The 24,959-nt window shown below is 32.0% G+C and overlaps 1 protein-coding gene across 3 annotated transcripts in view; it reads left to right on the plus strand.

The window, feature by feature from the left end:
• The window catches only part of LOC114349507 (1-phosphatidylinositol 4,5-bisphosphate phosphodiesterase), a 238,381-nt gene that overhangs the window by 163,709 nt on the left and 49,713 nt on the right, over window positions 1–24,959 (plus strand). For all 3 annotated transcript variants that reach the window (XM_050647820.1, XM_050647821.1, XM_050647819.1), the window contains 2 exons: window positions 9,911–10,147; window positions 16,952–17,146. In XM_050647820.1, coding sequence (XP_050503777.1) covers window positions 9,911–10,147; window positions 16,952–17,146 — 432 coding nt within the window. The remainder of the gene's footprint in view (window positions 1–9,910; window positions 10,148–16,951; window positions 17,147–24,959) is intronic.

Raw genomic sequence — 24,959 nt, forward strand, 5'->3', positions numbered from 1 at the left:
TAAGAATATAATTACTTATAACCTACTAATGTTGTCGGAAAAATGGTTTTAAAGGTAAGGGTTGCACGAACCCAGTATTTTTTAAAAGACAGTTTATTAATAAAAATTAAATTTTTTGTCCGACTTTGGATTTGACCCAATATTTTTGTCGGACACTTAGATTTTTTGATTTAGAATATAACTACTTATAACCTGATACTTGTGTCGGAAATTTTTTTTAATTGGAAAAAAAACTACAGAACGATGTTTGTCGTTGTTCAAGGAGTATGTAAGCAAATATCAGATCACAATTTTTCTAAAATTTTCCCTCTTGTCAGACAATTTTTTAAGAAAATTTTGGGTACAGCTCTACGTCATACCCTTTTAAATGTTTTACTTAGTGTGTGTACCAATTTTGAGCTAAATCGATTCAAAAATAACCGAGAAAACTCTTTTAAAATTTTTTGATATTACTTTCTCGTCGATAGCCTAAAAAATTAAGTTTTCTGTTCGTTTGCCCCAACCTTTTTTTCAAACAATTACATTTTTTGTTTAAGAATCTAATTACTTGTAACTTACTACCTTTGTCGGAAAAATGGTTGTAAAGATAAGGGGTACACGAACCCAGCATAATTTAAAAGTATAGTTTATCAATAAAAATTAAATTTTTTGTCCGACTTTGGATTTGCCCCAATATTTTTGTCGGACACTTAGATTTTTTGATTTGGAATATAACTACTTATAACCTGATACTTGGGTCGGAAATTTTTTTTTATTTCGAGAAAAAAAACTACAGAGCGATGTTTGTCGTTATTCAAGGAGTATGTACGCAAATATCAGATCACAATTTTTCTAAAATTTTCCCTCTTGTCCGAAATTTTTTTGGGAAAACTTTGGGTAAAGCTCTACGTCATACCCTTTTAAATGTTTGACTTAGTGTGTGTACCAATTTTCAGCTAAATCGATTAAAAAATAACCGAGAAAAACTGTTTTAAAATATTTTTGGATAATACCTCCTCGTCCATAGCCTAAAAGAGTTAAGTTTCCTGTTCGTTTGCCCCAACATTTTTGTCAGACAATTACATTTTTTGTTTAAGAGTATAATTACTTGTATCCTACTACTTTTGTCGGAAAAATGGTTGTAAAGATAAGGGATGCACGAACCCAGAATAGTTTAAAAGTATAGTTTATTAATAAAAATTAAATTTTTTGTCCGACTTTGGATGTGCCCCACTATTTATGTCGGGCACTTAGATTTTTTGATTTGGAATATAACTACTTATAACCTGATACATGTGCTGAAATTTTTTTTTAATACGAGAAAAAAATACAGAACGATGTTTGTCGTTGTTCAAGGAGTATGTACACAAATTATCAGATCACAATTTTTCTAAAATTTTCCCTCTTGTCGGAAAATTTTTTTAGAAAATTTTGGGTTCCGACCCACGTCATACCCTTTTAAATGCTTTACTTAGTGTGTGTACCAATTTTCAGCTAAATCGATTCAAAAGTAACCGAGAAACACTGTTTTAAAATTTTTTTTTGATAATACCTCCTCGTCGATAGCCTAAAAGAATTAAGTTTTCTGTTCGTTTGCCCCAACATTTTTGTCAGACAATTACATTTTTTGTTTAAGAATATAATTACTTGTAACCTACTACTTTTGTCGGAGAAATGGTTGTAAAGATAAGGGATGCACGAACCCAGCATAATTTGAAAGTATAGTTTACTAATAAAAATTACATTTTTTGTCCGACCGTCGAGTTGCCCCAATATTTTTGTCCGACACTTTGATTTTTTGATTAAGAATATAATTACTTATAACCTACTAATGTTGTCGGAAAAATGGTTTTAAAGGTAAGGGTTGCACGAACCCAGTATTTTTTAAAAGACAGTTTATTAATAAAAATTAAATTTTTTGTCCGACTTTGGATTTGACCCAATATTTTTGTCGGACACTTAGATTTTTTGATTTAGAATATAACTACTTATAACCTGATACTTGTGTCGGAAATTTTTTTTAATTGGAAAAAAAACTACAGAACGATGTTTGTCGTTGTTCAAGGAGTATGTAAGCAAATATCAGATCACAATTTTTCTAAAATTTTCCCTCTTGTCAGACAATTTTTTAAGAAAATTTTGGGTACAGCTCTACGTCATACCCTTTTAAATGTTTTACTTAGTGTGTGTACCAATTTTGAGCTAAATCGATTCAAAAATAACCGAGAAAACTCTTTTAAAATTTTTTGATATTACTTTCTCGTCGATAGCCTAAAAAATTAAGTTTTCTGTTCGTTTGCCCCAACCTTTTTTTTCAAACAATTACATTTTTTGTTTAAGAATCTAATTACTTGTAACTTACTACCTTTGTCGGAAAAATGGTTGTAAAGATAAGGGGTACACGAACCCAGCATAATTTAAAAGTATAGTTTATCAATAAAAATTAAATTTTTTGTCCGACTTTGGATTTGCCCCAATATTTTTGTCGGACACTTAGATTTTTTGATTTGGAATATAACTACTTATAACCTGATACTTGGGTCGGAAATTTTTTTTTATTTCGAGAAAAAAAACTACAGAGCGATGTTTGTCGTTATTCAAGGAGTATGTACGCAAATATCAGATCACAATTTTTCTAAAATTTTCCCTCTTGTCCGAAATTTTTTTGGGAAAACTTTGGGTAAAGCTCTACGTCATACCCTTTTAAATGTTTGACTTAGTGTGTGTACCAATTTTCAGCTAAATCGATTAAAAAATAACCGAGAAAAACTGTTTTAAAATATTTTTGGATAATACCTCCTCGTCCATAGCCTAAAAGAATTAAGTTTCCTGTTCGTTTGCCCCAACATGTTTGTCAGACAATTACATTTTTTGTTTAAGAGTATAATTATTTGTATCCTACTACTTTTGTCGGAAAAATGGTTGTAAAGATAAGGGATGCACGAACCCAGAATAATTTAAAAGTATAGTTTATTAATAAAAATTAAATTTTTTGTCCGACTTTGGATGTGCCCCACTATTTATGTCGGGCACTTAGATTTTTTGATTTGGAATATAACTACTTATAACCTGATACATGTGCTGGAAATTTTTTTTTTAATTCGAGAAAAAAATACAGAACGATGTTTGTCGTTGTTCAAGGAGTATATACACACATTATCAGATCACAATTTTTCTAAAATTTTCCCTCTTGTCGGAAAATTTTTTAAGAAAATTTTGGGTTCCGACCTAGGTCATACCCTTTTAAATGCTTTACTTAGTGTGTGTTCCAATTTTCAGCTAAATCGATTCAGAAGTAACCGAGAAACTCTGTTTTAAATTTTTTTTTTGATAATACCTCCTCGTCGATAGCCTAAAAGAATTAAGTTTTCTGTTCGTTTGCCCCAACATTTTTGTCAGACAATTACATTTTTTGTTTAAGAATATAATTACTTGTAACCTACTACTTTTGTCGGAAAAATGGTTGTAAAATAAGGGATGCACGAACCCAGCATAATTTGAAAGTATAGTTTACTAATAAAAATTAAATTTTTTGTCCGACTGTCGAGTTGCCCCAATATTTTTGTCCGACACTTTGATTTTTTGATTAAGAATATAATTGCTTATAACCTACTAATGTTGTCGGAAAAATGGTTGTAAATAAAAAAATTTCAGGAAATTGACATCTTCGGAGCGTCCGACTGCGCATATGCCCCGTGAAAATTGTCCGACAAGGTTACCACATTATTGTAAAAATGCTTTATGGTAGATACCGTTAAAATTATCCATGTGGTAATAAATTTATTATTTTCATAAATTTGACATATTTAGCGTGTCCGACGCGTCGTATGCCCCAATATTTTTGTCCGACAAAATTGTTTTCGTTGTTTATATGATAAAATCCATTGATTAAAATAGAATGACCAATGTGGTAATAAATTTTTTTCTTGCATAAAGTTGACAACTTCGTCACCGCTTGACAGACAAACGCCCCACTACCATAATGCGCCAAGCTCAAAATTTGTCCGACTCCACCCAAATACCAAGTACAAAAAGTTTCAACGGTGTGGTCATAAATAATAATTGTATATGCGGGCCCAAGGCCTATTACATACATCTTGAGAATATAAAAATTATTATAAAGTATGCTTTGAAACAAATGAATGTTAAATGTATCATCCAAATTATTTATTAATATAAATAGTATTTACTGGTGTCACAAAAACTGGTAATACTTTTGTAGTTGAAATTTTGTAACAATTTTTTTATTTTAAATTTTAATTTTTTAACCGAAAAATGTTTGGATATGACATTTGTTTTGGGCGAAACCATTAGAAATTATTACCAGCTTTTGTGACACGAGTAGGTACATAGATACTATTTACTTCTTAATATACTTCCATAACGTTCATTTGTTTCAAAGCATACTTTATACGTTCTCAAGATGTAGGTAAATTAAAAAGTTATTAACTGATCTTACTCGTAAATACAATATAACTAACAATTAATTTGGTACAGGAAAGTTGCTGCGGTAGAAGAATTACTACGATTGATTTAAAATTTGGTTGTTTATTTAATTTAATAACTAATTTATGTATTCATTAATAAGGTAAAATATTTTTTGTAAAATAATTTAAAATTATTAAATTCAATTGAATTGTACTAGCATACGATTTATTTTAATCTTTAATTACGTTTTTATTTTCATATTTTATATTTTAGTGTATGTTTCTAAAACCAGATTATAATTATTTTTTTTGCAAAAAAATGTTTAAATAAAAAATCCGCAAAAACGTAAAATCTATAGTTTTTTTAAAATATCTACAAAACGAAACATGCTAGGTACATACAACCTTATACCAAAAGAAAGGTTGTAATATTTACTACCAAACGCAAAACTAATATACAGGGTGTCCCATTTAAAAAAAATGAGAAAATTTTGTATTTGCAAATAGTGATCACACTGTATATTTTATGGCTAAAAGTAAAAAATATTAAATTATTTAAAAATAACACTATATTTTAAAAACTTTGACCTATCACCTAAATTTTTATTTCCTTGGAAACATAATCCACAACCCTATAAATATTACCATTTTTCTCAATAAAAATGTAAATATTTTGAAAATTATTAACTTTAGGCCTATAAGACCTTATACAAATTTTTCATATTTTTAAATAATATATTCAAAAATGATTTAATATACAGGGTGTTCCATTTAAAAAAATACAACTTTGGTTCATACCGTCGTTCTGACTCACCCTGTATAATTGAAAATAATTTTAAATTATAGACCTCTTTGATACACATTAGTTTTGTTATAAACATTTTTTTGTATATCTCATAGTTTAGCCGTAATCAAAGAAGACCAGAGGTTTGGCGCACCCTGTATAAGCTCAAAATCGGTTAGAGGTCAAGAGGCTTAATATAAGAAGAATAAGAAGAAGAGATACTAAGATGTAAATTCAAGTTGGAGGCTCAGATAATAGAAAAAGTGATGGAGTTTATATATCTAGACATCACACTATCTAGCTACCGAATAGGGTGGTTCGAAAAAAAATTTTTTTTTCTTATTTCAGATCGCTATAGTACCCAAAAGTTGTCATTGGTATAGGCTTAAAAAAAGCACTAATTATTATTTTTTTATTAATTTGTCTTCCGGTCGCGCAATGCCATCGAAGTTAGCAAAAATTATGAAAAACCTTAATTTTTCATATATTTTTTTAACAGGCCAGATGGTTTTAATTGCGTTCCTATACCATGAATTAACTACTAAAAGTATAAAAAATCAATATAAATGCATTTATTATACATTTGTTTCATATCTTTCGGTCGCGCAACATAATACAAAATGAGTAAAATTAGTAGTTTTTGCAAAATTTCGAAGTTTGACTGTTTGATACAACTTAATCATACGACTTTTAGAGATGGTATTGTTTAATTCAATTACAATAATATATTTAAAATCCAAGCATATAAGATAAATTTTGATATTCAATTGTTATTCGGTCGCGCAGCTTCGTCAAAAACAGCAAACTACCGAGAGGCGAGGCGACAGTGACGAATACCAGCGAAGCGCGCGCACCCACAAGTAACAATAAATGTGGGAATACCTCTACAATGGAGTATTTGTCTTCTCCATTACAACGAACTGCCATTCCAGCACCTTTTCCAACACTTAGATGAAAATACAACAGGCCCAATAGGATATTCCGGACCAATTGGAAAGGCCCTACCTGATTGTGAAAGACTAACTTATTGATTTTAATCCTATTGATTGTGATATTCCAAAAGTTGACAAGCGTATTCTTAGCAAGCACCAATATTTGTACTTGCTTGAGATATCAGAAGTCATCAAGTCAGGACATTGTTCAGAAGACTTTGTAGTGGGTACGTGATCCTAGCCCAACGTCACATTTTTAAGATGGCTTACTACTGCAACCCGAGTTTTGCGTTTCTTCATCAGTGTACCCAACCCTTCTGTCACATTCATTCTCAAATGTTATAATATGCGTATGTGATTTACCACAAAAATAAACCACAAATTCACAGATGGGCCTAGGCATGATTACAAAATCATTGAATCTTCAAGGTACTTACCAGAAGAGCTGCTTCAAGTTGTTGATCCCGTTTTACAACGGAATGCTTACTTTGCCCATCCCGAAAATTTACTTTTGGCTATGGTAACTGATGACAGAAACCATGTCCGAGAGCTGGGCTTTAGGCGTATCATGAAGGAAAATCAAGCAATATCTGAAAGTGACTCTATCAGAATCTTTAAACCACCAAACTTAAACTTTGAATCTAAATAGTATTACGAAATTATCAAATGGAACACCAGTACACTGACTCCCCTCTACTGCTAAGAACATTGACTAATGAAGAGATAAAACAGTATATGAGCAATGACTTTAAGCTTGTTATAAGTATAGATATATATTTACTTTGCTATGCCATACACAGGCAGTTGAAAGATGCGTTAAGCTAGTGAGCAAAGCTTCAAGTAAAGTGTGTGGACACAGTTCCAGAGACGGCTATATTAGAATCACATTATTGCATCGCTCAGCGATGCCAACGATTAAAGTCAACAACTGGTAGTCTTTCAAAATCAGGTAGGGCCTTTCCAATCGCTCCGGATATCCTATAGTGCCTGTTGAATTTCCATCTAAGTGTTAGAAAAGGTGGCGGAATAGCAGTTCGTTGTAATGGAGAAGACAAATACTCCATTGTAGAGGTCTTCCCACATGTATCTTGTATCTCTATTTGTGGCTGCGCGAGCTTCGCTGGCATTCGTCACTTTCGCCTCGCCTCTCAGTAGTCTGCTGTTTTTGACGAAGCTGCACGACCGAATTCCACTTGAATATCAAAATTTATCTTATATGCTAGGATTTTAAATATATTATTGTAATTGAATTAAACTATACCATCTCTAAAAGTCGTATGATTAAATTGTATCAAACAGTCAAACTTTGAAATTTTGCAAAAACTACTAATTTTACTCATTTTGTATTATGTTGCGCGACCGGAAGATATGAAACAAATCTATAATAAGTGCATTTATATTGAATTTACATACTTTTAGTAGTTAATTCATGGTATAGGAACGCAATTAAAGCCATCTGGCCTGTTTAAAAAAAATATATGAAAAATTAGGGTTTTTCACAATTTTTGCTAACTTCGATGGTATTGCGCGACCGGAAGACAAATTAATAAAAAAATAATAAAGATAAAAAAGGGTTCAAGGCAGGTTTTGTTTATATTCGATTCAGAGTTGGACTACCATCTCCATATAGTAACTATTTCAGCATCCTTATGCATCATCAGTGAAGATTATGCAGTCACAACTCTGAAGGGAATACAAACATTCTGCCTCTTTTAAAGCAAACCATCACGATGCGATGAACCCGCCTTTTGAGACGCAATACAGCGACATCTCTCGTATTACGAGGAAAACGAAAAGCTCTAGATACAAAGTTTACTACTTTTTAAACAATTAGAATAATTGAAATAAAAATATAATAAACAATATTTTAAATCCAAGACTTTTCGTTAATAAACTGCTTTCTGGCTGCATCCCATATCTCCGGATTTTACAATATATAATCACATAGAGACGACGAAATAGGAGAAAGCAAATAGAGGACACTTAGGCCACGCATTTACCTTCTCTTCGTCTAGGAAAAGGACCGAAAGACAGTTTCTAAATACTCACAAATTGAGTAAAAATGAAAAAGATAAAAAAGGGTTCAAGGCAGGTTTTGTTTATATTCGATTCAGAGTTGGACTACCATCTCCATATAGTAACTATTTCAGCATCCTTATGCATCATCAGTGAAGATTATGCAGTCACAACTCTGAAGGGAATACAAACATTCTGCCTCTTTTAAAGCAAACCATCGCGATGCGATGAACCCGCCTTTTGAGACGCAATACAGCGACATCTCTCGTATTACGAGGAAAACGAAAAGCCCTAGATACAAAGTTTACTACTTTTTAAACAATTAGAATAATTGAAATAAAAATATAATAAACAATATTTTAAATCCAAGACTTTTCGTTAATAAACTGCTTTCTGGCTGCATCCCATATCTCCGGATTTTACAATATATAATCACATAGAGACGACGAAATAGGAGAAAGCAAATAGAGGACACTTAGTCCACGCATTTACCTTCTCTTCGTCTAGGAAAAGGACCGAAAGACAGTTACTAAATACTCACAAATTGAGTAAAAATGAAAAAGATAAAAAAGGGTTCAAGGCAGGTTTTGTTTATATTTGTGGCCTAAGTGTCCTCTATTTGCTTTCTCCTATTTCGTCGTCTCTATGTGATTATATATTGTAAAATCCGGAGATATGGGATGCAGCCAGAAAGCAGTTTATTAACGAAAAGTCTTGGATTTAAAATATTGTTTATTATATTTTTATTTCAATTATTCTAATTGTTTAAAAAGTAGTAAACTTTGTATCTAGGGCTTTTCGTTTTCCTCGTAATACGAGAGATGTCGCTGTATTGCGTCTCAAAAGGCGGGTTCATCGCATCGCGATGGTTTGCTTTAAAAGAGGCAGAATGTTTGTATTCCCTTCAGAGTTGTGACTGCATAATCTTCACTGATGATGCATAAGGATGCTGAAATAGTTACTATATGGAGATGGTAGTCCAACTCTGAATCGAATATAAACAAAACCTGCCTTGACCTTTTTTATCTTTTTCATTTTTACTCAATTTGTGAGTATTTAGAAACTGTCTTTCGGTCCTTTTCCTAGACGAAGAGAAGGTAAATGCGTGGCCTAAGTGTCCTCTATTTGCTTTCTCCTATTTCGTCGTCTCTATGTGATTATATATTGTAAAATCCGGAGATATGGGATGCAGCCAGAAAGCAGTTTATTAACGAAAAGTCTTGGATTTAAAATATTGTTTATTATATTTTTATTTCAATTATTCTAATTGTTTAAAAAGTAGTAAACTTTGTATCTAGGGCTTTTCGTTTTCCTCGTAATAAAAAAATAATAATTAGTGCTTTTTTCAAGTCTATACCAATGGCAACTGTTGCGCACTATAGCGATCTGAAATAAGAAAAAAAGTTTTTTTCGAACCACGCTACTACCGAAAGCTCGAAACAGAAGTCACAGATGAAGTTAATACTGCAAACAGAGCCGCAGGTTGACTGAATGAAGCAATATGGAGAAATAAAAGAAAGAACACTACGGGACAGAGCTAGAAGTACAGATATGCGACTGAGATGCAAGGTGGAGAACATTAGACACATACCAGAAAGTAGTGGTTATCTTCCTGGACCTCTTCATATCTAATTATACCGTTGAAACTGTACAAATATCAACAGTTAATATTGATATAATCGTATCATAGTGACCTGTATAATAAATCAACAAACTTACTTTTTATTTAAAAAAAAATATGTTTTAGTAAAATTTTTATTTTGTTATTTTAGTTGGATGAGACTAGGATTCTCTGTGGATCACAGAGGCCAAATCCCGGTAAAGGTAATCGCCAGGACTTTCGCGTCCGGCAAAACCGAGAAGTTGGTCTATCAGATTCTGTCCGAACTTGAACTTCCGTCTGGAAAAAATGATTCCATCGAACCAGAGGCTTTCACCTTTGACAAATTCTACTCGTTGTACCACAAGATCTGTCCAAGGAATGATATTGAGGAGTTGTTCAGGAGCATGTAAGTATTAGATGTGGTTATATTTTATCAATTGAACTCTTGGTTGTCTGGAGACTTTACTGCAACAGAAAAGTTTTTTTAATTAAACGAGACATCTAAAGTACAGAAGCACTAGGGTGGAAGGCACTTATGGAATAAAGTTATTTCTGTCCTTGTTTTAAAGAATTTAAAAAAACTCTAATGCCCGGTTGCACCAACAGATCTTAAGCTTAAGTCGAGAATATCATAAGAATTAATATATTATAACTATAATATATTACAATAAGAATACCATAATATAATAATAGATATAATTGATAATAAGGTAAGAATCTAAAATTATGGTGCAACGTAAGGGATACTCAAGGAGGCCCTATCTATAAGTAGAGCTTAGCTAAGCTGGAGCTTAAGATCTGTTGGTGCAACCAGGCATAAGACCCGTCCATTTTTAAATATAAACATACGCTTTTTAAACCTAAATTTGATTGTACAGGGTGATTCACGCAAGTCTAGCATAGTCCATAAGCTTTATTTTTAATGGAACACCCTATATATTTTTATATTTTTAAAAGCTGCTTAAAAACCTGATTTCATCGAACTACATCATGTAGGTATATTATGAATAATACAGGGTGAAATTTTGAAATTATAGTGTGTGGAAACCACTTATTGAATAAAATTGTTTGTGTCCTTATTTTAGAAAATTATAAAAACGCTAGGATATGTCAACTTTTAAATTCAAATATGCACTGTTAAACATAAATTTAAATATACAGGGTGACTCACACAAGTCTAGCATAGTCCATGATCTTTAATTTTAATGAAACACCGTGTATATTTTTATATTTTTAAAATCTGCTAAACAACGTCACATAAAAAAAGTATATTATGTAGGACCTATTATGAATAATACAAGGTGAAATTTTAAAATTATATATAATTTTCGTCAAGATATTAAAAACCTACAAAAACAATTTTGAAATTAATAATTTATCATACTTTAAATAATGGTAATATTTTTAGATTAGCTAAATAAAGACATACACTTTCTAAACTAAAAGTATTAATTTATTGGGTTTTGTATTTACGAAATTGGGTATTGACGAAATTTATAAATAATTTCAAATTTTCACCTTGTATTATTCATAACGGACCGTGCAAAATACACTTTTTTGAGATGAGGTTGTAAAGTAGCTTCTAAGAAAATAAAAATATACAGGGTGATCCATTAAAACTAAAGATCATGGACTATGCTGTACTTGCGTGAATCACCCTGTATATTTAAATTTATGTTTGTAAACCGGCCTTTTGAATTTAAAAGTAGACGTATCCCAGCAGTTTTTATAATTTTTTAAAATAAGGACACAAGCAATTTTATTCCATAAGTGGTTTCCATACTTAAAAATTTCAAAAATTTCACCCTGTATTATTCATAATACACCCTACATGATATAGTTCGATGAAATCAGGTGGTCAAGCAGCTTTTAAAAATATACAGGATGCTCCATTAAAAATAAAGCTTATGGACTCTGCTGGACTATTTATTTATGAATCACCCTGTAAATTTAAATTTATGTTTACAAAGTGCTCATTTTTATTTAAAAATCGACGGGTCTCAGCATTTTTTATGATTTTTTGAAACAATGGCAGAAATAATTTTATTCCATAAGTGCCTTCCACACTGTATATCACTTCGCCGGAAAGCAAAATTTCTGGTAACAACCCAAAATCCGAGCCTTCTATAATTTTCAAGGCAAACGGAGCGATCAATGATAGACATGGGGAATCTACAATTGCATTCCACAGCCCATCTATTTATCTAGGTAAAAATCCAACGAATTTTTGCTTCCTGTAATTTGTTTTTAAACCAAGAGGAGTAAACTAAAAAGACAGATTCACACCCAAGAAAGTCGCTAGAAAAGTAACATCTTTTTTTTATCATATCGGCCTTCGACGGTAATCCATAAATTTTATGTTGTACTAATACGTTGCTAAAGAGTTCTAAACACAACTGTTTTTTATATAAAAGTAGACTAAAAATCTAAAAATTAAAGAAATAACGCAAAAAACACAAAAAATCGCCGATATAACTCATAGGTTATTGATTATATTCAAAATAAGATAGCTAAAAGAAACTACAACGTTAACGGGGTTTTATTATTTTATTTGGTCAATGGACATCTATATATGAAAAAACCGCGGAGTGCTACCATTTAAAGGGGTGCGTTTTTGAGAAATGGGTGAATTCGTCCCTGGGCACAGGTTATATTAGGGTGAGTTCTATGCACTTTTGGTACAAACATATCTACATAAAAATTGTTCCTGGTTAAATTTTCTATCTAAATATCACTTTTTAAAGTCAATGATACTTTTTTTACAAAAATATATTCAAAAGAAAAAGCACAAAGACACCCAAAAGAAAGAAATTTTGTTTTTTGTCCCATAACTTTTGTCCACGAGGATATAGGTCTAGACATTGCTTTACAGAAAAAAAAACCTACATATTTCTTCTTTAAAATGTTGTTTAGTTTAGTAGAGGTAATGAGGATTTATAGTTTTCGAAATATGATTTTTCAAAGTTCGCCAATCACAGCAATTTTGGGCAATTTTCCTTGTTATTTCGCAAATATTGTTCTGTAACTTTTTTCTACGTAACTTTGGGTATATGCAATGGTACACGTAATAGGAATAGAAATCAATTACCTTTAAAATGGTCTACTGTATAACGTTGTACGACTTTTTTTTAAAGAGATTATGGTTTTTCAAGGTTTTATGCTTTTAACGATTTTTTATAATATAATATAAAAGTAAAATAATATTATTATATAATATATTATATATAATATAATATTATATATTATATAATACCTAATATAAAAAAATATTATTTTTTACATTTTTTACGATTATTTTTGAAATTACTCATAACTTTTTTTTTCTTGTACATGAATATACTATATATTGCTCAATAAAGAGGGCTTACTTTCTGTTCTTTAAAATGGTGTATCATCTATATTTAAATATGTAATGGAAGCCGAGTGATTCTTTGACATTTTTTTACCTGTATTAGTACTTAAAATTATTTCTTTTACAAAAATTACATAAACATTAGTCTTAGAAAACATCACTTTAGTTAAAATTATTTAAACGTTGACATTTAAAAAAATTTCAAAATCAAAGTCCATCTCTTCATTAGCATTAGCTTCAATATCTTCCTCTGACACATCAGTTATCTTAGAGTTCCTACAATTAGTACCCATGCACATGCACCCTTTGCAGAATATTGAACAACTAATTTCTATCTTCCTACAACCGCAGTTTTTTGTACATCCTTTGGTACATTTACATGCTAGTTTTTCAAGCAAAGCTTGTGGTGCAGTAGCTTTAACAGTAAATATTGTAATTAATCTATATTTTGAAGTTTGCCCGTCCGAGTCAAGTGGATCCAAAGTATTACCTATAAAAAATAAGATTCAATCATAACACATAATCACATAAAAAAGTTATAATGAGTAATTTAAAAAATAATCCTAAAATCAAATATCGTTGCAAGTACTTATTACATTTTGAAAAAGCATATCTTATTCAAAAATAATCCTAGAATTTTTTGTAATACACCATTTTAAAGTAAACAGAATAAGCTTTCTTTTTTATTATATAATATATACCTAAATGTAGAAAAAAAAAACGTTATAATAAGAAATTTAAAAAATAATCTTAAAAAATATAAAAACTCGTTAAAAGTATAAAGTCTTGAAAAAGATAACCTCTTTAAAAGAAGTCGTACAACATTATACAGTAGAACATTTTAAAGGTAATTTATTTCTATTCCTCTTATTACATGTACCATTGAATATGCCTAAAGTTACGTAGAAAAAAGTTACAGAACAATATTTGCGAAATAACAAGGAAAATTGCCCAAAATTGCTGTGAGTGGCGAACTTTGAAAAATCATATTACGAAAACTGTAAATCCTAATGACCTCTACCATACATCATTTTAAAGACAAAATATGTAAGTTTTTTTTCTGTGAAGCAATGTCTATACCTATATCCCCGTGGACAAAAGTTATGGGACAAAAAACAAAATTTCTTTCTTTTGGGTTTCTTTGTGCTTTTTCTTTTGAATATATTTTTGTAAAAAAAAGTATCTTTGACTTTAAAAAGTTATATTTAGATAGGAAATTTAACCAGGAACAATTTTTATGTAGACGTGTTTGTACCAAAAGTGCATAGAACTCACCCTAATGTAACCTGTGCCCCGGGACTAATTCACCCATTTCTCAAAAACGCACCCCTTTAAATGGTAGCACTCCGCGGTTTTTTCATATATAGAGATTTATTGACCATATGAAATAATAAAACCCCGTTAAAGTTGTAGTTTCTTTCTATAGTACATAATCAATAGCCTATTAATTAAACTATGAAATACCAGTAGTGTCAAAATTTAGAAACGACAGTGTCAAAATTTCATAACAGTATAGTAAACTTGCCTGAGGTTGGACCAATTACAAACAAGAATTACGGCGCGGTAAATTTGAATTACTCCTCTTGGTTTAAAAACAGACCATATTACTCAAAATGCGAGTAGAGCTAAGGTAATGAGAGACGGATTAAGATTTAATCTGTTTCAGAGACCACCGTCTGTACGTACGTTTCTTCGTCTAGGAGTCGTCAAAACGGCTTTGTGATGCGCTCTGAATCAAACCAAATCCAGCTGAGAAAAATTGTACTATTTTGCTTACTAGACAGCTGGGTTTGGTTTGATTCAGAGCTCAGCACAAAGTCGTTCTGATGATTAATAAAAGAAGAAACATACACTAAGCGTCAAAATTAACGCACCACCTTAAAAGACATTTTTGATGTGTCGTATTTCCTAAACCTGTTGTCCGATTTGAGTGATTTTTTTAATATGTTATAGCTTTATTATTCAAGAATATCGATGTAATAATTGTTGCTAAACAGGTAAGTGTCATTGTATACCGGGTGTAACAATGTTAGTGTGTTTTTTCCTCAAAGTTCGGAACACCCTGTGAAATATTCCAGCGCATATAAAATATTAAAATTAAAACAACTGTAGCCTTAGGCTTTCTTAATGTTTTGCTTTTTGATTCATTCGCATATGTTGGATAATAAAAAAGTTAGGTACTTTAACAACTAGCAACGTTCTTCATCAATACAAGGTGTTTCTAAATAAGTGTGACAAACTTTAAGGGGTAATTGTGCATGAAAAATAATGACCGTTTGCTTTATAAACATATGCCCGCAAATGCTTCGTTTCCGAGATACGGGATGTTGAATTTTTTCTTACAAACTGATGATTTATTTATTGCTCTAAAACTGGTTGAGATATGCAAATGAAATTTGGTAGGTTTTAAGAGGTAGTTATTGCACATTTTTTTACTTACAACTAAGAATTTTATATTCACCATTGGCGTGCATACGGGTAATATGACCCGTATTCACGCCAATGGTAAGTATAAAATTCTTAGTTATATGTCAAAAAATGCGCAATAACTACCTCTTAAAACCTTCTAAATTTCATTAGCATACCTCAACCGGTTTTAGAGCAATAAATAAATAATCAGTTTGTAAGAAAAAATTCAACATCCCGCATCTCGAAAACGAAGCATTTGCGGGCATATGTTTATAAAGCAAACGGTCATTATTTTTTCATGCAGAATTTCCCTTTAAAGTTTGTCGCACTTATTTAGAAACACCCTGTATTGATGAAGAACGTTGCTAGTTGTTAAAGTACCTAACTTTTTTATTATCCAACATCAGCGAATGAATCAAAAAGCAAAATGTTAAGAAAGGACACGTTAAGTTTTAATTTTAATATTTTATATACGCTGGAATATTCCACAGGGTGTTCCGAACTTTGAGGAAAAAACTTACCTCTTTAGCAACAATATTATTACAACGATATTCTTGAATAATAAAGCTATAACATATTAAAAAACCACTCAAATCGGACAACAGGTTTAGGAAATACGACACATCAAAAATGTCTTTTAAGGTGGTGCGTTAATTTTGACGCTTAGTGTATGTTTCTTCTTTTATTAATCATCAGAACGACTTTGTGCTGAGCTCTGAATTAAACCAAACCCAGCTGTCTAGTAAGCAAAATAGTACAATTTTTCTCAGCTGGATTTGGTTTGATTCAGAGCGCATCACAAAGCCGTTTTGACGACTCCTAGACGAAGAAACGTACGTAAACAGACGGTGGTCTCTGAAACAGATTAAATCTTAATCCTTAAACAGGTTTAGGAAATACGACACATCAAAAATGTCCCATTTTTAAGGTAGTGCGTTAATTTTGATGCTTAGTGTACGTGGACGGATGGTGGTGATCTCTGAAGCAGATAAAATGTTAAGATGTTTCTCATTACCTTGGTTATACTTACATTTTGAGTACTAGGAAGCAAAATTTCGTTGGATATGTACCCAGAAGAATAGACTGGTTGTGGAATGTAATTGTAGATTCCCCATGTCTATCATTTATCGCCCCGTTTGCCTTGCAAATTGGAAGGCTCGGATTTTTTGTTTGTTACCAGACATTTTGCTTTCCGGCGTAAAAGATCTATAGTACTTCTGTACTTTAAATGTCTCGTTGTTTAAATAGATGTCGCTAGCGTCAATTAGCAAATAATTTCGTATTTATTTTGCTTACTACATAGACAGCTGAATTTGGTTTCATTCAGAGCGCACCACAAAACCGTCCTGACGACTCCTTGACGAAGAAACGTACGCAAAAGGATGGTGGTGATTTCTGAAACAGATTAAATATCTCATAAGTTGTCTCTAATTTTTTTAATTTTTCCAGAACCACTGCTAATGCCGACTACTTGACATTGGACCAGTTCATTAACTTTTTGAACGAGAAGCAGAGAGATCCACGACTTAACGAAATATTATACCCTCTCTACGACGAAAAACGTGCTCAAGAGATTATAAATACGTACGAGCAAGACGAAGTCTCAAGAACTGAGGGAAAACTTACCAAAGATGGATTAATTAGGTACGTATTTGACACAATTCGAAATAGAAAATAAGTTATAATGTATTTATAACATTACATACCTGACCTAAACCTCGTTTGTATACAAAAACGTGCGCGACGCCTGACCTGTGCAGCTGCAACTCGACAGTTGTGTTCTTAAACTTCTAAAACACGCGTTTTTGAAAGATGAATTTAAACACGCTGAGGCATACTTTAAATAAGCAAAATGGGGTACCAATAAAAAAACTAACGACGAAATTGAAAATGCTTATTCATTTTTCATTTTTGAAAAAAATATATATTTCAAAAACCTTTTCACAACCTTGTTAACATGGAACTGTCTTTAATACAAGGGCGGATCCAGGGAAGGGGTAATGGGGGCCATGGTCCCCTCCGAGAATTTAGAATAATATAGATTTAAATATTTGCAGTTCAAATGTTTTTAATTTCAAACACATATATATGTACAAAACAGGGGATAAATACGTTTTCTGGACTAGAATTGAAAAAAGAAGTAACGGAGAAGCTTCAAGAATGACTTTTGGGTTTTTTATAAATCAAAATGTTGATAATTTTACAGAGTGCCAATTGTTAGAACGATCTTGACAGCCATCAAAATCGTAAATTTCCATATTCTATACACACAAAGAATAAAAAAGAAGTGAAGCGTTACTTGGGTCACTAGCACTTAGAACAAAGGAGTTGGTTGGTATTTTCGCACAGTCAAAAGGAATTGTTTTACAAATATTGCGTTTCATTTTTCTAATGAAAAATATGGTCACAATAACGGGATGACAGCCCAAAGCCTTGTCACGAAACCTTTCGCGAAACTCATATAAACCCATGAAAAAACATCATACCACAAGGAGTGTGTTCAGGTTGAGCTGGATTTTCTAAAAAGTTATCGCAACCCTCAAAAGTCAGTCATTAACCAGATAGACTCTCAGAGGTCTAAACAGAAACAAAAAATAAAGAAAGACTACGACCAATAGTAGGGTCTATAGTGTTCTTAGGTGGACAAAATATTCCTCTAAGAGACCATCGTGATGATAGCCTTATGCTTCTGGACGAAGATGCTGGACCTAGGAATGAGGGGAATTGCTGTGGTACTAAGGCAAAACCCGATATGTCAAAAATTAGCGATTTTTCGTTTTTAATGCCAATATGTACTGTTATGACCTGCTTCTTATTACTTTAATATTAATTATTATTTATTTGGTCAATTATTTAATTAACGCAAATCATACATAAAAATATTAAGAAAAAATCTCAGGGTGCCTTTTGTTATAAAAATTTAATTAAATTCTCTTATGTTATACTTATCTTCTCTCGTGGTTTCAGTATCTCTTAGTTGATCCTTATCGGGATAAAATAGGAAAACGAAATAAATAGAAAAATCATAAATAAACACATACAAATACCTTTATTATCAAAAGCAATGCTCTGTAAATTTATTAATTAAATCCTGTGGCATAACTGTCCAAAAGAAATTTTTAGCATATAAATTAATCTAATTCAAACAAATATTTATCGCTTTGTTCTTGATACCATTAATAAAACAAGCTAAACAAACAAATTGGGTATTCGCAAATTACTTATACTTCCTATTAAATTTTTGAAATGTTGGAATCTTAAATACATATGCTTTTACGTAACAAAATTTAACTTCTGATTATAAAAAAAATCTATCACAGGATATTGACTGACCTTTTTGATTCACGCACAATGATGTCTCCTCTTGACCCAAACAGCTCCTCCTTGTTGATTATGTTAGGCTACCAATCAAAGCCCTCTCCGTTCTCAGCAAACAATCCAGCAGGATACCAGCAACTATTTCTCCAAAATACAAGCCAGGCCTCTTTTTTACCAGTACTCGTTCAATAAACTCCAAAACTCTCTCCTCTCTTTCTCTCAACAATAATCTCCTGAGACCCAAGTATCTTTTTTACTTGGTGTCACAAATAATTTTTATAATGATAATTCTTGTAACTTACTCTCTTGGACTGTACATAATCAAAGAGGTATTTCTTCTCGATTTGATTTGTCTCTCGTACCACTTTTCGGCTACTCCCACTATCAAAACAAAACACTAGTACTTGCTGCTGAACTACTCACGAAAACTTTTGACTGCTTCTTTCGGATGCCGGTAACACAATAATCCCTCTTTACAAAACTATCTGAAAATTCAACCTTCTCTCCTTCCCATTCCAAATTGCCAAACCAATCAGAGACATTTCTTCTTCCCCCTTTCTTTTTTCATTCGAAACACCCACTCATACTTTCAAACAATACTTCTTCTCAAAACTTATGACTTTTCGGAAATTATCTAAATATTCCTATCATTAAACAAACATATTTAAAATTCCAAACTTTCTTTACCTTAATTTTCTAAGAACTAATTACCTATGGCTTCTATCTTTTCCGTAATAAACAATCGTTTAAAATACTAATCCTAAATAACTTTCACTTCACTTTTATTTACAAAAATGTTTTTAATATTCTTCATGGAAAAATTCATTAAAGAGAAACCATTTTGCGTTGAAAGCTAACTTTGATACAGGGTGTATCAAATTTATGTGCCCGCGTTATTTTAAAAAATTAAATTTTTATTCTATCTTTGATTGATAATTGAAACACAATAGTACATTGATCGATGAAGAATGTGATGACAAAACCCTACATGGCTAAACGCATCCATGTAACCAGTAGATAATAAAATTGTTTCCGATATGTCCACTATTACAACAACACCGCGAACTTTTAAACTTATCTGTTGCAAAATCACGTTTTTTGACATATCGGGTTTTGCCTTAGCACCACAGTGTTAAGGTTTAAAATCGCATCAGGAGATAAGACTCTTAAATAACACCTATCCACAGCATCTTCCTGAGCAACATGCGTTAGTAGCAGCACTCAAAATCAGTTAATAACATGTTGTGGTGAAGAAATAATTGAACAAATAATATTTGACGAAACGACTGACGTATCCCACCTGGAACAGCTTTCTGTAAATTTGGGATACATACACAATAACAACATTCGTGAAGACTTTGTCAAATTCATTGACGCTTATGAGAACCTAAAAATAATTAGTAAAAATCAAGAAAGAGGGAAAGAACAAGGCGTGGCAGGAGAACCATTGGAAAAAATAGTATTAAACTTGTTGAAAGAACTGCACTTGGATCCAAAGAAATGTGTAGGAATCGGTACTATGGCAGGAATGGTGAGTTTTAAGGCACTTCTCAAAGTGTGTGAAAAGTGACTTCAAATTCACCATTGTAACCCTAATTTTTAAAAATTACCCCCCGTATTTCTGGTACTCCTCCCCAAAAAAAGTTTATGGCCCCTCCCGAAAATTGGTCCTGGATCCGCCCTTGCTTTAATATTGAACAAAAAAGAATGGGATTCAGGAATCGATCCAGTAATAGTCAACTCAAACTAGTAAGAGTTGATTCTCTTTTTCCCGCGATCTACTTTCACTAACAAGAGGAAGAGGCTACTTCAACTAGTAAAAGTTGAGTTAAATTTTTGAAATCAACTCTTACTGCTCGTTTTAGTTTGAGTTGACTCGAACTGGGAATAGTCAACTCTAACTGAGAATATACTTAAACTGTAACAAATATATTTTGTCTATTATTTTTTTTATGGTCGGTATGTGTATAAATATGTATGTATCTTGTAATTGCTGTTCGTGTGTCTCGCTAAAACTCGAGAATGGCTGGACCGATTTGGCTAATTTTGATGTTGAATTATTTGTAGAAGTTCAGGGAAGGTTTATACGGTTTTATATAGTCATTTTAGTAGCCACCAAAATTTTTACATCTAGATGTATAAAATGCTCTTTTCACAGTGTTTGTTGCCATACTCCTCCGAAACGGTTTTACCGATTTTTATGAAATTTGGCAGATATATTCGACCGGACTCGGAGTAGGTTGTTATCTACATTTCATACCCGTACGTCATAAGGGAGTTGCCCATGACGCTGTAACTCTCACAATAATGACGTGAAAAATACGAAATTAAGTAGGTAGACTCCTTGCTATTCCGAGCAGAACCGTACTAAAATTGTTTCTCTAGCTCGATCGGTGTCCGAAATACAATATCTCAAGCCGTAGAAATATTCTGAGGACAGAAGAAGAACGAGCGACAAATTTCATAGAAGAGAATTGGAACAGTTTAACTTTGGGACTCAAATTGGGCAAAATATGAATTTTTTAATTTTGCGAAATTTTCAAAAAATATCTCTAAACGGAACTTTTTTGACGAACCGTAAGCAGGAGAAAAATTCTTAGCACACGAAAAGAACAAGCAGCAAGTTATAAAATTTAATTTAATTTTAATTAATTTATTTATTTATTTTAGTATTTTATTTATTTTCGTTTATTTTATTATATTTCATTTTTTAATTCCATTTATTTTTTTTATTTTAGTTCATTTTATTAAATTTTATTTATTTTTATTAGATTCTTTTTACTTTTATTCAATTTCATTTAATTTTAATTTACTTCATTTACTTTTTTATTTAATTTTGTGTAATTTTATAAAATTTTATTTAATTCTATTTAATTTTATTTCATTTTATTTAATCAGCACCTATAGAGTTGGAACCACCCCGAATCCAATCATAAATACAAGGTTGTTTTGAATGTAGATAAAATAAAGCTGTTATTCTTTTTCTCATGATCATCTTTCAGTGCGTCACAGTTTTTCGATTTCTCTCTAACGCATTAAATTGTATGTGACAGAAAAAAAGGCACGTCTGGGAATACTTCGGTAATTATTCTAGTTCGGTGATTATTCTAGTTGTCGATAGATGGCGCCATAATCAAAAAAGAATTATTTATTAAATAAAATAATAATATTATCAATATAATCTGTACAATTTATAAGACTATACAAATGAAAGAAAATACCATTTTATAAATGCAATAGACACAATTGATTTGGTTTTATTCCAAATTGAAAATAAAATTTGACAACTGTCAGATTTAACTAAAATGTCACGTTAGAATAAATGTCATAAATGTGTATTATCACGGACTTACCTTTTTTTCTATAATTTGTGACGCACTGAAAAATGTTCATGAAAAGGAGAATATATTCATATCATGTGTAATTAACTAAAAATAATAATAAAACCTCATTCACATCGAGCATTTTTTGTTTATTGATTACGAATTCCTGTTGTTTATTTTAAGTTTATTGTATACAAAAGTTTGTTTTTATCTATTGAAGCAGTATGAAGTCTGCCAGGTCAGCTAGTAAGAAATAAATGTTCGGATCATCCATGGTTTTCAATTGTCCGTGCCACGTCCGGTCCCGTGGAGCTCGAATAATCGGGGGTCTACTGTATATATAAAAAGCTTGAGACTTAGGGCCGGTACTTTATGTCTCCGTTAACAGCCGGTTAGTTAACCGGGGTTTAATCGGGACAGAAATATATGCATAACATAGACATAAACGCAATTATACTTATTATTATATTCATAAATAATTATAATGATAATTATAATTGCTTTTATTACAACGCAAGAGGCTCTATGAAGTACTTTTCTGTCCCGATTAAACCCCGGTTAGCTAACCGAGGTTTAACCGGGACATAAAGTACCGGCCCTTAATATTGCATCGTTATAATCTGACAGAAGAAAAAACCCTAGAAATAATTTAGTGGTAGAATTTGTAGTCTAGAATGTACAGCCTCGACCAACACATAATTCCCATACAATTTTAATATTTTCTCACTGGCCTCTGCTCTAAATTTTTGATGACTTCCACCCATCGCAGGCGTATTTTTTCGACATCTCAACGAGTTTAGTTGATGTTTTGGGACTTCTAAAAGTAGAGCGTGACGTTTGAACGAATGGACGCACTGGAACAGAAAATCGAGATAAAATATTTACGAGAAAGGAAAGGAAGGATGGAATTCACCGGCCGCATTTCAAAGATCTCTAAAACTCTGGAATTGTTAAGTTTCGAGAGACGCTCCTTCTTCTAAATTTATGTAAATAAAAAGTTCGATAAAATCACACCCGCTGTCAAAAATATTATTTGTTTAGTCTATGGACGCTACACTATATCAATAATCAAAATTTTCATAGGTTTTTTTCATATAAAAAATTCAAACATTCATGCAGGGGTTACGATGTACTATATAAATATTTATGGACTCCTCGCTTACTTGATGATGTTCAATAATAAAATAAAACATAAAAACACAACAATATTTTTTAATATGCGCGGAATATGAAATTTTAATAGAACTGTTTTTACGTTGGACGAAGCTGGTTAATTAAGTAAATTGCAAGCAGTCGAACAAATATATCGAATTGTAAAAACGAAGTATGAGAGAAACAATTTGGCAGTACATAAATTATCATCTGTACAAAGAAAACATGACATGACTTTGCAGTCATGATTTTAATTTGGAACTTCCCATAAGAATGGTTCGATGTTATATATTCCCAGTACTACTTTACGGGGTTGAAGCATGGACCCTGACAGAATCGCTTCTGAAGAACCTAGAAGCATTTGAGATGTGGGTCTACCGCCTTGTTGTGAAGATCAGTTGGACAAAAAGAGTCACAAACGAAAGGGTTTTGTAACGTAAGTTGTGAACTAATGAACACGGGTAAAAGTCGTAAATTGGAATACTTTGGTCATATAATGCGTCATCCAGAAAAATATGACATAAGTACTTCACCTTGTCATGCAAGGTAAAATAATGGGAAAAAGAAGTGTGAGCCGCCGTACAACTTCTTGGCTTAAAAACCTACATCAATGCTTTGGGAAAACTAGCACTGAACTATTTCGTGGGACTTTAAATAAGACAATGATTGTTTATGCTGGGCAACATGAGAGCCAACGATCGACAAGCGGTCTCGTTCACCTTAAGAAGAAGAGACAAAAGGTTTGTTCCAACCCGTCACAAAAACCGTTCTTGAATGGTTCCGAGTATGCGCAGGAACGAAGAGTGTGTTACTGCGCATAATTATTCGGTGTTGCGCATGCGCGTAACCATTAAAGAACGGTAATGAGGGTAAGTGAGGGGTTGGAACAAACCAAAAGAAAACACTTACCTTTTGTTGGCATGTTAATGGAGGGGATGAAAATAGCATCGAAACTCATTATTGGCCGGTACACGACGCCGACGCTGGTTAAGGCACGATTCGGGCACGCTTAACTTAAGATCTGTGTGAAACGTAACTTGTTTCCGTAAAACAGCGTTTTAACGCACACACACCAATCAAACACCAATGTAAACAAAATGTTTTATACGAGACAGGGGAACTGTCATTACTAGTCCAGGAACCGAAGCTTTTCACCCCGCAATTTTTACAGAATGGATCGATTTGCTTGAAAATTTGAGAATAAGTAGTGGATGGTCCAAGGATCAAAATCTATATGATGCCGAAGGGCGCTTTTATTATGGGGGCGGTTGCCACCCCATCTCGGGGGTGGAAACTTTTTATTATATTTTGACAGCAAAAGTTGATAAAAACATTCATTCTAAGCAAAAAATGTTGTATACATTTTTTTGATAAAACTAATAGTGTTCGATTTATTCGCTATCGAAAGTGTTTTATATGGAAAAAATCAATGTTCTTCTATAGTACACTCATTTACTATTCACGCAATTTTTGTCGTAGTAAAAAATTTTTCACACCAAATTCTTAAGAATTAAATAACCTACAATTTCATATTTAAACATTTTTTAAACACCTATACAGAAGTAAAAACTTCAAATTGTATTTTGGTATAAAATAGTTTATTTAAAACTTCTAAAAGTCATCCACATGGATTGCAAAACGTTTTCGTTCTGAACAGAACATCT

Source organism: Diabrotica virgifera, chromosome 3 (genome assembly GCF_917563875.1).
Source record: "Diabrotica virgifera virgifera chromosome 3, PGI_DIABVI_V3a".
Classification (NCBI taxonomy): Eukaryota; Metazoa; Arthropoda; class Insecta; order Coleoptera; family Chrysomelidae; genus Diabrotica; species Diabrotica virgifera.